The 13,517-nt window shown below is 32.8% G+C and overlaps 1 protein-coding gene across 1 annotated transcript in view; it reads left to right on the top strand.

The window, feature by feature from the left end:
* LOC124354861 (NSFL1 cofactor p47) overlaps positions 1-2,286 on the top strand; it is a 73,748-nt gene extending 71,462 nt beyond the window's left edge. Inside the window, exon 8 of the mRNA XM_046805619.1 lies at positions 1,865-2,286. Coding sequence (XP_046661575.1) covers positions 1,865-1,997 — 133 coding nt within the window. The 3' untranslated portion in view covers positions 1,998-2,286. The remainder of the gene's footprint in view (positions 1-1,864) is intronic.
* Positions 2,287-13,517: the final 11,231 nt, after the last annotated feature.

Raw genomic sequence — 13,517 nt, 5'->3', positions numbered from 1 at the left:
ATTTTATCGCTAGAAAACATGTCTAATAGTAAGTGGTGAAATTGTAAAGTGCTTTCTAACACAATTACCTCATATTAAAATCATTTTCAACCCCTCGAAAATCTTACAACCCTTGCAAACAACCCCTAAATTGAAAAAATCACAAAAAAATACTTTGGTATGATGTAAGTATAGAGTAAGTAATATTTTATATTCTCTATAATAATTATCAAATTTTTAACCCTCTTTCAACCCTTGAAAACTACCCCTTGATAAAAAATTGTTATAAAATTTTTTTGATAAAATGAAAAGGATTTAAATATTATTCCACACTCTCGAAAATGATTATCATATTCTTAAACTTTTCTACCCTTAAAACTACCCCTAAATTAAAACAGGAATTATATATGATTACATATTTAAAAATAATTTATTTTGATTAAAAAATTGCCATTTATTGAATAAAATATTTACAAATTATATCAAATTCACTCAAATGTGATATATATATATATATATATATATATATATATATATACATATAAGAACATTGGTATGTATTCATGCCTACGTTTCCAAAATATATGAGCCATATTATGTAGGTCTCTATTATACTGCGTACTTTCACATTGCTCCAAAAATTCACACTCCGAAATTTTCATTTACTAAGTAGAAAAAAATATAAGTTTTTGGACCATAACTCCTTCAATTTTCATGCTATCACAATTTATAAAAAACCATTTACAGAGCTACAACATCCTTTGCAATATATAGTAAAAAACCTTTTTCTCAAACGGTGAAGGGTTAAAGGGCTTAAGAGAGGCTGTGATTGCGCTGCCACGTGCTCTTTAAACAATCATATCTCCGTCAATTGTTGTTTGACATAAAAAACAAAAAAACCAAATTGTTTGTCAGAAAAATACCTAAATTTTTCATCCCTACACTATTATACGTATCTGTCGTCATTTTTGAGATATTATAAAAAAAGGTGGTTTTTTAAAAATTTGAATTTTTTTATCGTGTCTTTTTTGAAAAATATGTGTCCTGAAGCAGCCAAACTGATACAATCTATCAAACTCTTCATAATAAAGTTAATTCTAGGCGGAATACGATTAATTTTAATTTTGGTGGAAATGGCACTTATGAAACCCATTGATTTAAAAGAAAAAACATTAGATGCTCCTCTTATTTGCAATACAGCTCACTTATTTTACGTGCAAAAGACTTTTAATAGTGCTCATTTTAAAGCTTATTTCTAGCACTACAAACCCCTTTTTTATTAGAATGCCTAAAATGCATCTGCTCGCCGCTAGATGGCATTGACCACATCGATTAAATTTCAGACAAAATAAAAAACTGCTTTGATCTTTAATATATAGCTTAATATTGCACTTAGAATACTTTATAAAAAACCAAATTGTTCATTTTTTACCTGCTACAATTTTGTTCTTCAAAGAATTTTCGATTAAAAACGTATATTTTTGGAGATATTTGCAAAAAACCGATGAAAAACGTGAAAAAATTTTGAATTTTCAATTGCCAATAACTTGAAAAGTATTGGATTTTTCGAAAAACGTTATAGATGATGTTTTCTTAAAATTACGCCTTCTATCGATATCCGAGGTTATTTTGAAAAAAAAAGAATTCACCCCCCGAGAAGGGATGGCAACCACCCCCAGGGTGGTTGCGGAGTTCAAATCATTTTCACTTTTGAAGTTAAGGGTAAGATGAACCTAATTCCAAAATTTTATGCAATTCGGTTCACAGTAAAAAAATTCGGAGCCATAATGCTTCAATGACTGCACTAATAGGTTACTATCCTTGTTTGTAAACAATGGTTATATTCAATTGCTTCAGTGCTTGTAAGTTCTTAACTCAGAAGTAGAGCCCGACCCCAGTTCGAACACCAGACATTCAGTTTGCTGACGACGTTCCCCAACAAAGAGCTGACTCAGAACTCCCAGACTCTGGCAGAGGCAGGATTACTCAACACCGCCATAGTGCAGAGGCTCACCTGACTTGTTCTTACAGTAGCTCCACTTCTCACCACCATCAACTAAAAAAATGTTTGTTAACTTAGAAGTCTTACTAAAGTTTACTAAGCATAATAAAGATTGGTTGGAATTTTCTTTTGAACGTTCTTAAAGTAGGTGAAAACGTTCTTCCTTAAAGATTTTTGATTGGAAATATTTGTTTTGTAATAAGTATGCTTCTTTTATTATTTTCTATTCTAATTTTCACTTTTGCATTTCTGTATACAAATGATTGTAAATACAGTACTTGTTATAATAAATTATTTCACAGTTCCTTTGTGTATTATTATTTTTATATAATTGTTGACCTTTTCTTACAAATAGTTGAAAATCCTCTCAATAATTAAATTTTATGTAACTATGTTTTAGAAAGGAATATCTATATATATACAACTGTAATACTTGAGTAATACAGTTTTTTTTAATTATACGAATTAAAAGTAGTCATTAAGGTAACATCTTAACCTTTCTTTGTTTGAAGGTTATTTTTGACGATGGAAGGATTGTGAAGGAAACAGGATTTTTCCGGACATTTGCCATCGTTCAGTGAAACAAGAAAACAGTAACACTACGTAAAGGCACTGGATTTTGTAACTGGAATCAAGTCGGCTGTTTCACAGTTACCTGAGGAACAGGGTGACCGGTTTCGTTGTGAGGCCAGTCTTTTACTCAGAAAAATTCCTCCCACAAAACCCAATTTGACAATAGAGGAGAAAAAGGCCAGGTCGATCCTTGGGAAAGACGACACGGTCAAAATCTTACCTGCCGACAAAGGCAACGCTACTGTGGTACTTGACTCAGTAGCGTATAAAGAAAAGATTGCGGAAACTTTAAATACTGGCAAATATACAGTTTTAAATAAAGACCCGACTAATTCATTTGAACGCAAAGTAGCAAACACCTTAAGAAAACATAAAGAATTTTTTTCAGATAAATTTAGATCTAAATTAACTCCTCACCACTCCAAAATCCCCCATATGTATGGCCTTCCCAAAATCCACAAACCTACCATCCCTCTCCGGCCCATCATTAGTTCTCGTGATTCACCTTGCAGGGAATTGTCTAAAGTCCTCTTGGACATCTTAACGCCATTGGTAGGAAAAACTGACTCTTTCATCAAAAATTCCAGGGATTTCGTAGAGAAGTCAAAATCCCTAAAGTTGACTGAAACTGACAAACTGGTAAGACATAAGATATTTATTGCCGTTGATCATATATACAATGAAATAGGCATTGTCAATACACTTTTTAGTATAAAACATACTAATATAAAAACAAACTATCATTGAAAACCACAAAACAGATTTAAGAGACACAAAAACATTTACCTTACAGTTGTAAAATAAATATATAGTTTAAAATTAAAACCCAATGATTTAAAACTGAATATTGACATCCATATTTAAAAACTCGTCAATTGAATAAAATGGATTATCTAAAAGCCACAAATAAAATTTTCTTTTTAAATTACTTATGGGAGTAACATGAGCAATTTCTGGAAGCTTGTTAAAAAATCTCACACAATTTACCATATGGGATGTTCCAAATTTGGCCAGTCGATGTTGAGGAATGTCAAGCTTATTTTTATTTCTGGTGTTGTGTATATGAAATTGATTTCTAATGAAAAAGTTTCTGAGGTTAGCTTTAGTGTATAATATAATATGGTAAATGTAGAGATTAATAATGGTAGGTATTTGTAATTGTATAAATAGGCATTTGCAATGATCTAATGGTGCAGCATGACAAATGGTTCTAATAACCTTTTTTTGGATTATTAACAGATCTGACACTGCAACAGAATGGCCCCATAATATCAAGCCATAAGCAATATGTGATTGGAATAATCCAAAATACGCTGTCCTAAGGTACTCAGTAGATATTATAGATCTTAATTTCCAAAACAGAAAAGCAACTCTCGAAAGTTTTTTTGCTTTAAAACCGTTAACATGATCATTCCAACTCAATTTCGTGTCAATACAAATTCCCAGTAAATTAACAGATTGGTGTTCGTTTTGAGAAAGGCTAAGCAATATGTTTTGCGTTTTACTTTCATTGCAGAGAAGTTTATTTGTTGTGAACCATTTCTGAGCATTACTTTGAGCTGCAGTCATTGTAGCCTTTAAACTTTCCAGATTATTATGACAGGAGAACAGAGTTGAATCGTCAGCATAGATGACAGAATTCACACCAACATTTTTTGATAAATCGTTAATTATCACAAGGAAAAAGAAGGGTCCAAGGACAGAACCTTGAGGAACGCCTAAGGAAACATCTATTAGTGATGATTGTGTCCCTCTTAAACTTACATACTGTCTACGATTTATTAGATACGACTCAATAATTTTCATAGACTTTGAAGATATTCCATAAAAGTCTAATTTAGTTAAAATACTATTTAATGAAACACAATCAAATGCTTTACTTAAATCTAATAGAGAAAGAGAAACTGACTGCTTATTTTCAAATGCCTGCAATGCCTTGCGAACTACTTTGGTTACTGCAGCAACTGTTGAATGGCCTGTCCTGAATCCAAATTGAGATTCAGAAAGGAGGTTATTTTTTCAAAATAATTACTAAGTTGATTATACATTATGGATTCAATGACTTAGGAAAAAGTAGGGACAACTGAGACTGGGCGATAATTTTGAGGAAGACTTTTATCCCCTTTTTTGAAAATTGGTGTGATCTTAGATATCTTTAACATATTTGAAAAGTAACCCCATTCTAAACATTTGTTTATTATGAAAGAAAGCGGCTCCTTAATTAAACCAATTGTTTTTTTCAATAAATGATTAGAAATCCAATAAACATCAGAACTTTTAGAATTTGAGAATTTAGAAACTATTTTTTGTACATCTTCTGAATTAATATTTGTCCAATTAAAAGAATTTGGATTGATCAGTCTACTTCCTAGTAAATCATAAATGTTAGTGTTAGTGTCTGGAATTTGACTTGCCAATTCATCAACAGAATGTTTAAAATGATAATTTAATTGTTCAGGGTCAAGTGTGATGTCTCTAGTAGAATTTGGAGAGTGTTCTTGAGATATAACCTCCCAAGCTGCCTTGCACTTATTTTGTGCTTGGTCTATGTACTTTTCACAGGCTATTTTTTTGGCAGAGGTTAGATGTGCCCTATAGCTTCTTTTACAAAAGAGATATGCATTGTAAGCTAACTCAGTATGCTCTGATCCATTCCTCAACATGTTTTTATAAATATTATATAAACTTAACATATAATCTCTTTCCTGAGCAAGTTCACAATTGTTCCATTTTATTTTACTTTTTCTACAGTGTAGTTTACTATTACCTCGTTTTTTACTAATTAATGGTGAGCAAAAATGCCATAGATTAATATAGTGGCTAAAAAAACTGTCAAACATTGTTGAAACATTTATCTTTCGTAATTTAAAATCAGTGATCATATTCCACTTTTCTTTCTTCAATTCCTCAATAAAAAATTCAATATTGTCTACACTTTGAGAACGAAAGAATGTTTTAGAAATTATGTTTTTTGATGTATTTAAGCCTAGGTCATCATATTTTAAACTGATTACAAGTGGAATATGATCTGCAAAGTGGCCATCTACAGAGTTTACAGTATACAAATCCTTAGAGAAATTTACCAATATATTATCTATGCAAGAGTTAGCTCTTGTTGGTGCCAAATAAGTACAGTAAATGTTGAGTGATCTTAATAAGTTTAGAAATCGAATCGAATTTTGGTTACCAGTTTGCAACATCTCTATATTAAAATCTCCACAGACAATAACTTTTGTGTCTTTAGATATAATTTTCTTTATGGCCAATTCAAATTTTTCAAAAAATGTATTAATGTTACCTTGAGGCGACCTGTAAAGAGAAATAACAAACAAATTCTGCAAAATTAATTTTACACAACTTAACTCAATATCCATTTCCAAACAATACTCATTCATTTCAATCACTCCAACTTCAGTACCCAGCTTTACTAAAATTCCTGACCCTCCATTTTTGAAAAATTTTCTACAAAAAAAACTAACTGGAACATAACCTTGAGGTGTATATATATCCACCTGTTCTGAAGTGAGCCAGTGTTCGGACAGACTGATCACCTCAATGTTATGCTCCTTACAGAAGCTTTCTAATTCTAGTAATTTGTTTCTCACACACTGTATATTTACCTGAAGAATTTTTAATTTATTTGACGTTTTAATGTTACTAGCATAACATTTGTCATTCCCTACATTCCTAAAAAACCTATTGAACTAGCTAAACTTACGGTACTATTCACATTTGAATTATTTACAAAAGAAACACAATGTTCTGGATCGTTCTCTACACCAACAGTGTGTACTCTCAGTTCATCACTCATGCAACAAAGATTTGTATTAGAAGTTTCACCGAGCACGACTCCTGCAGACTGATGAGAAGACTCAGAAGCAGTGAAAATGGCAGAAGGACGGTGGACTGTGGATGTTGCAGTATAAGTGACATCAGTAGCTTTTGATTGGTCCATCTGCTGAGCTTCCTCTACTGGCCTTGATTTCAAGAAGATTTCAAGAACTAAATCACAGAAAACTAATTAAGAGTCAATTTGACAATTTACTATATAAATTTCTATAATTTTAGCAGGCACTGACTGAGATCATAAACTACAGGGTTTACATGAACTTTTGTTTGCTGGAAAAATCTGCTACAATGGGTGGTTTGTTCTGGCTGGATTTTGTGTGAGCAGGCTGGTTGGATCCTGAGAGACTCTTATCTGCATGTACTGATAGCTCAGTTGGCTAAGTCACAATACTGTCTGTCTGCCTTCAATACTGGGATCAGCGGTTCAAATCAATGTCAGAGCTAAACTTTTTGCAAGTTAAATTTTGTTTGTAAATAATAGAAATAATAAATAGAGGACATATAACAAAGGGCTTTTATATATGGACATAAAATTATTGCATTTTATATTATTTATGATTGTTTTAATTATTTATTAAATTATATATTTATCTGGAAGTGAAGTGCAAAAGTAAAATATCATGGCAAAATATCCTTGTGGAGTTTGTGAGAAAAATGTTAGATCATCAGCAATCTTGTGTAATGGTCTATGTAATAAATGGTTTCATTTTTTGTCAAATTAACTTCATCACAGGTAAAAGTTATGGAGAGGGAGGATCACGTGGTAGTCTGGAAGTGTTCAAATTGTGAAGTCCTTACTGAAACAAATGAGGTCCTAACTGTTGAACAAAATGACAATGAGGAAAACTGTATCGAACAGTTAAATTGTTCCTCTCTAGCTGACGAGATCAATAGATCTATACTACAAGAAAATGAAGAATTAAAACAAGAACTCCATGTAGCAAAGAACACAAGCTCTCTTTATTTGCTGGAATTTGAAGATAAAGTAAAACAAAATGAAGAAACCATTGAATCACTGAAAAAATCATTTGATGAAAAAGAAAAAGAATTATTAAGCAAAATAATGTTTTTAGAACAAAAAATAAAAAATGAAAAAGAAGCTAATGAAAACCTCATATTGCTGCTAGATGAGGAAGCCAAGAAAAAAACAATCAAAATGAGAAAATAGTTCGAAAATGTAATAGTTGTATAATCTACAAACAAGAGATGGCTAAAATGTTAGATACAATTCGGACTTTAGAGAAATTAATAAATATTTTACAAAAAGATAAGACAAACAAACAAGAATTAGCAAATGAAATAAAAGATACAGGAAAATCTCCATGTCTTCATTGTTTTCCTTCTACTGAAAACAGTTCCAAACAGCAAGTAGTCTCTGAAGCCAATAAATGGCAGAAAATACCTCAAACAAATTATAGGAAGTTGAGCAATGCATGTCAAACACAAAATAAACCTGATTTCACTTCAAAAAATCCTTATGAAATATTACAAAGTGACTCCTTATTTGACAAAGAGAACTGCAGCAACACACCAAACAATGCACATATCTCAAATGAATGCCAAGGATTAAAAGTAAGAAAAGAAAAAACAAAAAAAGTTTTCTCAGTTCAGCAGGAGGAAACAACCACAATAACAAACAAATAAGCCCAAAAAAGCAAAAAGTTCTTATATGTGCGGATAGCCATGGCCATAACTTGGCTTTCCATTTAAACAAAAACTCAACATCGTTTGAGACTGTTGGCTTTGTTAGGCCTGGGGGGTTATCTGAGCAAATTTTGAACTCCCACAACATTGATGGAGAAGCTCTGGGACCAGATGATGTTCTTGTGATAGCTTGTGGATCCAATGACGTAGCCCGAAACGAGACTGAAAAAGCAATCACCTCAATCAAAGAGACTTTAGAAAAATATAAGAGCTCTAAGATAATATTAGTGGATTTGCCTACAAGACACGATTTGAGGGACTGGTCCTGTGTAAATAATGAAATCAGAAAATCAAATGAATCTCTAGAGGCTATAAGTGTTAAATTTACTAATGTATCTTTGGTGAAGAGCAGTATAGCAGACAGACAGCTACACACACGGCATGGGATGCATTTCAATTATAAAGGAAAGCAGTGGCTCGCCCAGAAAATATGTGAGGAACTGACTAAAGGAACTCAACCAGAACTGCCTACGTCGCAGGAAAACATCCGGATGCAGTCACCTTTAGTAAGAGATGAAAGTAATAGCAACACAGAACACCTGCAACCGCACAATGGTCTAAAATCCACTGAAGTAACCTGCATCTTGGATCTCACTTCAAGCTCCGAGCCACTACCAGTTGAAGAGAAGGAGAAACAAACATCTTCGGATAGGCTCTCTAGTGTCAGTGATGTCAATCAAACCAACCCTTTAAACCTAAATGTTTGGCCCCCTTTAAAACAAAAATGATGAGTAGCGATAGTAATAAAATTATTTTAAATAGTATTACAGAGTTGAAGTTGGTTTTAGACAAAATGTACAATGTAGATGATTATGAGAATTATATTGATAACTTAGACATATTAGAAAATACTTTTGTTAATAGAAATAGCTGGTTACTTCATTACAAAGAAGTAACCAGCCGAGAGAAGAAGTAAAGAAGTAACTCGGCCATCGGGAGTGCCGATGGCCGAGTGGTCTAAGACGTTGGACTTTGTGTCTGCGTTAGAGATAGCGCAGGTTCGAATCCTGTCTGTGACCGTTGCACTTTTTATCAGTACCATCGACCTTGTACTGTATCGACTCTCCCCCTTATTCTGTTTGATAAGATCCTCGCACAGGCCAGTGGTCCATGAGGACGGGCAGAATAAGGCATAATAGGAGATCGGCTTCTCCTTTAAAAAAAAAAAAAAAAAAAAAAAAAAACAATGTTCAAGGTCTTCTGTCCTTTACAAAGTTAACAGAATTACAAATGTTTGTAAATAAATTTCCCATTAAAGTCATTAGTCTCAATGAGCACTGGTTGAACAGCTCTCAGCTATCAAATTTGAATACTTTTGAATGTTTTGTATTGGCTTCTCACTATATTAGGGTAAGTAGTACTAGAGGAGGTTCCTGTATTTTAGTTAAAAAAGGTACACAGTTTATTGAAAGAAATGATTTGATTGTTTCTCTCAAAGAAGATTTCGTTTTTGAGAGTTGTTGTATAGCAATCCCTAATGAGAGCCAACTTGTTATTTCAATTTATCATAACAAAAATAAGTCCAATGTAGATGGCTTTTTGATTACACTTGAAAAACTATTTAAGGCACTAAAAAGAGAATCTAAAAGAAACCAGGTTTATATAACATCAGACTTTAATATTGATATTTTGGAGTCATGCAGAGATTACAATTTACGAAATAGGTTTTTAAATTTACTGATTTCATATGGGTATACTTACAATTTTAAAATGCCAACTAGAGTAACTAAAGAAACTATGTCATGTATAGACAACATTATTACCAATAATAGAGTTAAGCAAAGTAAACTATTAAATATTGAGCTAGGTTTATCTGACCATAGAGCCTTATTAATATCAGTTGATTGTAAGAATGATTTTACAGCACAAAAAGGTTCCACTAGAAAAAGGATATTTACAGCTCAGAATATTGCTGGTATGGTTGACTGTATTAGTAATACATCATGGAATGTTTGTCAATTAAGCACTGTGCAGGAGAATTTCAATAGTTTTCTTAGCAGTTTTAAGACATGTTTTGAATCTTCTTTCCCTTATAAATCTGTCAAAGCTAAATGTGGATCTAAAAATATTTTAAAAAACAAGAGATGGATTACATATGGTATAATCGAGTCAAGTAAGAAAAAAAGGGAACTACATAAAATAGCTAAATCTAGCAATGATGTAAATTTTATTCAGTATGTAAAAGATTACAAACACATTTTTAAAAAAGTTTGTACTGCTGCTAAAAGAATGTATAACTGTAAATATATCAGTGATTCCAAAAACAAAAGTAAAGCTGTGTGGCATGTAGTGAAGTCAGAGTTAGGTATTAGTACGACTACAAAACAAGACTGTACAAGACTCAAAATAAAAGATGAAATTTGTGTAGACACTAAGCACATTGCTTATCACCTCAATATTATGTTTGTAAATACTACTTATAAAATTAGTGCAAACCCACAGATCAACTCTGCGATTCAACTTTTAAGTAACTTTAATTGTAATAAGCAAGCCTCATTTGTCTTTAAAAATGTTAGTGCACAAGAAGTCCATAGAGTAATAATGAGTCTGAGGAACACAAAATCCGTTGCGTGGGATGAGATCCCAGTGCAAGTGCTGAAGGCTTCTGCGTTTTACATCTCACAACCTCTGGCTTTAATTATTAACCACTCTTTCATGTGCGGTCAATTTCCCTCGCAACTTAAATATGCAGATGTAATACCAGTTTTTATAAAAGGGGAAAGGCAAGACCCTAACAACTACAGGCCAGTGTCAATATTACCTAGCATATCAAAAGTCTTTGAAAAGATAGCCCACAAGCAATTATGTACATATTTAGAAAACAATGGTTTCCTCTGTAAAAATCAGTATGGCTTTCGCTCTGGCCACAGCACTATTGAGGCAGCATCTGAAATGATTGAGCAAATTCTAGAGGCCTTGGATGGGTCGCAGGATACTGCTGGTATTTTCTGTGACCTATCCAAGGCCTTTGACTGTGTAAATCACTCATTACTTGTAAGTAAACTTAAATTTTATGGAATCTTAGGTAAGCCTTTGGAATGGTTCCAATCATTCCTTACTGATAGGAAGCAAAGAATATTACTCAACAATAATGGCATAAAACATACATCATCATGGGCAAACATATGTAGTGGTGTACCACAAGGATCTATTTTGGGTCCTTTATTATTTATTATTTTTATAAATGATCTGCCTTATAATGTTAAAAATAATTTGATATTGTATGCAGATGATACTACATCCCTAGTAAAATGTAACCGAGGACAACATATTAAATCAGAAATTGTTAATTCGCTCATAGATTTAGAAAAATGGTTTACATATAATGGGCTTGTACTAAATAGTGATAAAACTCAAATTGTAAAATTCCAAACATTGCAAAGCAAGACCCTGTCAAATTTTCAGATAAATTTCAAGAATACAACTCTGACTGCTGTAGATTTTAGTAAATTTTTGGGGCTCCTTATTGATAAAACTTTGTCCTGGAGACCATACATAGATGTCTTAAACAAAAAACTGAGTTCAGCTTGCTACCAAATGTTTACATTAAGGGAGTTGGTAGACATTAAGACTAGGCTTATAGTTTATTATTCTTGCTTTTATTCACTAGCACAGTATGGAATACAAATATGGGGCAGCTGCTCTGGCATTATCTCTGTCCTCAAAATTCAAAAGAGATACATAAGAACCATGCTATTTTTGAATATAAGAACCTCATGTAAAAAAATATTTACAGATTTAGAAATATTGACAATTCCATCATTGTATATTTATAGTTGTTTAATTTTTTATTCATAATCGTCTAAATTCAGGAAATATAAAGCAACATGAGCACCAGTATAACACCCGTTTTAAAGATAGACTGCAATTTCCTGTACACAAATTAACATTATTTGAAAGTTCACCAAGTTATATGGGAACTAAATTTTATAATAAGCTTCCTCCTCATTTAAAACAGCTTAAAATGTCTTGTTTTAAGAACTCAGTTAAAAGTCTACTAATTAGTAAAGCTTACTATAGCATAACTGAGTTTTTACATGACAGTCTTTACGATCACATGTTTTAATGTTTGTAATATTTTAATGTAATGTAAGTTTTATTCTGATGTAATTGTATTACAGATTTAGTATTTATTATTGACAAGCAACCTGTTCCCACAACATCTGAAGTTGTAAAATCTGTGAATGTTTTGTTGCAATAAACTTCTTGATTCTTGGTGTTGAAAACAGTTTTCTCAGGGTCTCTACAAACTCACTATGGGTGAGCCCATTCCACAGTTCTCTTTGTGCTGTCTGGTCATAAGAAATTACGTATATTGTGGCTCCCGTTGAGTGTTGAAACTGCAGAATATTTTGTGCAAAGTGTTGCGGTCGAATACGGTCCCTAACACAGCCCATAGCAGAACAAATCAATGTTTTCAGTCCTTTCGACTTGAAGTCTAGATCGAGCTGGTAGAATGCATCATTGTAGTCATTGTTGGTAGGCTTACTGTAGTACTTTTGTTTTGTTACAAGGCTGTACACTGATGATCCATTAGGTACCTTCTGGTAAGCTAGATTTTTATAAATGAGATCTGATATGTGGGGCCGACTAAACTTTTGCTTGAATACAACTGCTACCCCAGCAGACATATGTTTTTTTGTTTCATGGAAATCATATGATATAGTGTGTGCAAAACCAACCGATGGGTCATCTTTATATTGCTCTATAATCTGACTCATCTCTGCCTCCAGTACTGTGATTCGATCATTTGTTGCCATATTTGTTTCTTTTACTGGAGAGGAATTATTTTGTAACAATTTTAATAACATTTCAGCAGTCTTCACCTTTCCTTTTTTGTTCATATGTAGCCCATGGCTAGTGAATGCATGTCGAGGAAAGATGTGTAGAGGAAGAAGTTTTAGTTCTGGATGATTTTTAGCTATGTTTTCAATCTCTACATTAACTGTAGATATTTTTAGATCCAGGTTTGGGGTGTCAAATCTCATGGGAACTGTAGCCAGTGCAAGATTGGTGTGCTTGGAGTTTTTTATCAGCGTCTGTATATCTTTCAGTAGTTGTTCAATGCTGGTAAGTTTTGATGTCGAAAGTCTATTTACAAATGTACCAGTTCCAGAAACTCTCGGAATTATTAAATCACGTCTCGAAGAAGACCAAACATTAAAGGATAGAACTAAACTTCCCGTGCCAGTAATTATGGAACTGTTAGAACTATGCACTCAATGCAATTATTTTGAGTTAGAGGGTAAAATTTACTGTCAAGATGAGGGGATGGCAATGGGTTCTCCACTGTCTCCTGTTTTCGCCAATATCTTTATGGAGGAATTCGAGCGAAAAGCTTTGGCTTCAGCTCAGTTCAAACCGAAGATTTGGTGGAGGTATGTGGATGATACCTTTGTTATTTTTTCTC

The sequence above is a fragment of the Homalodisca vitripennis genome, chromosome 2 (genome assembly GCF_021130785.1).
Source record: "Homalodisca vitripennis isolate AUS2020 chromosome 2, UT_GWSS_2.1, whole genome shotgun sequence".
In the NCBI taxonomy this organism is placed as follows: Eukaryota; Metazoa; Arthropoda; class Insecta; order Hemiptera; family Cicadellidae; genus Homalodisca; species Homalodisca vitripennis.
Note: the sequence above shows the minus strand (reverse complement) of the source record. Positions and strands in the feature narration are given on the sequence as shown.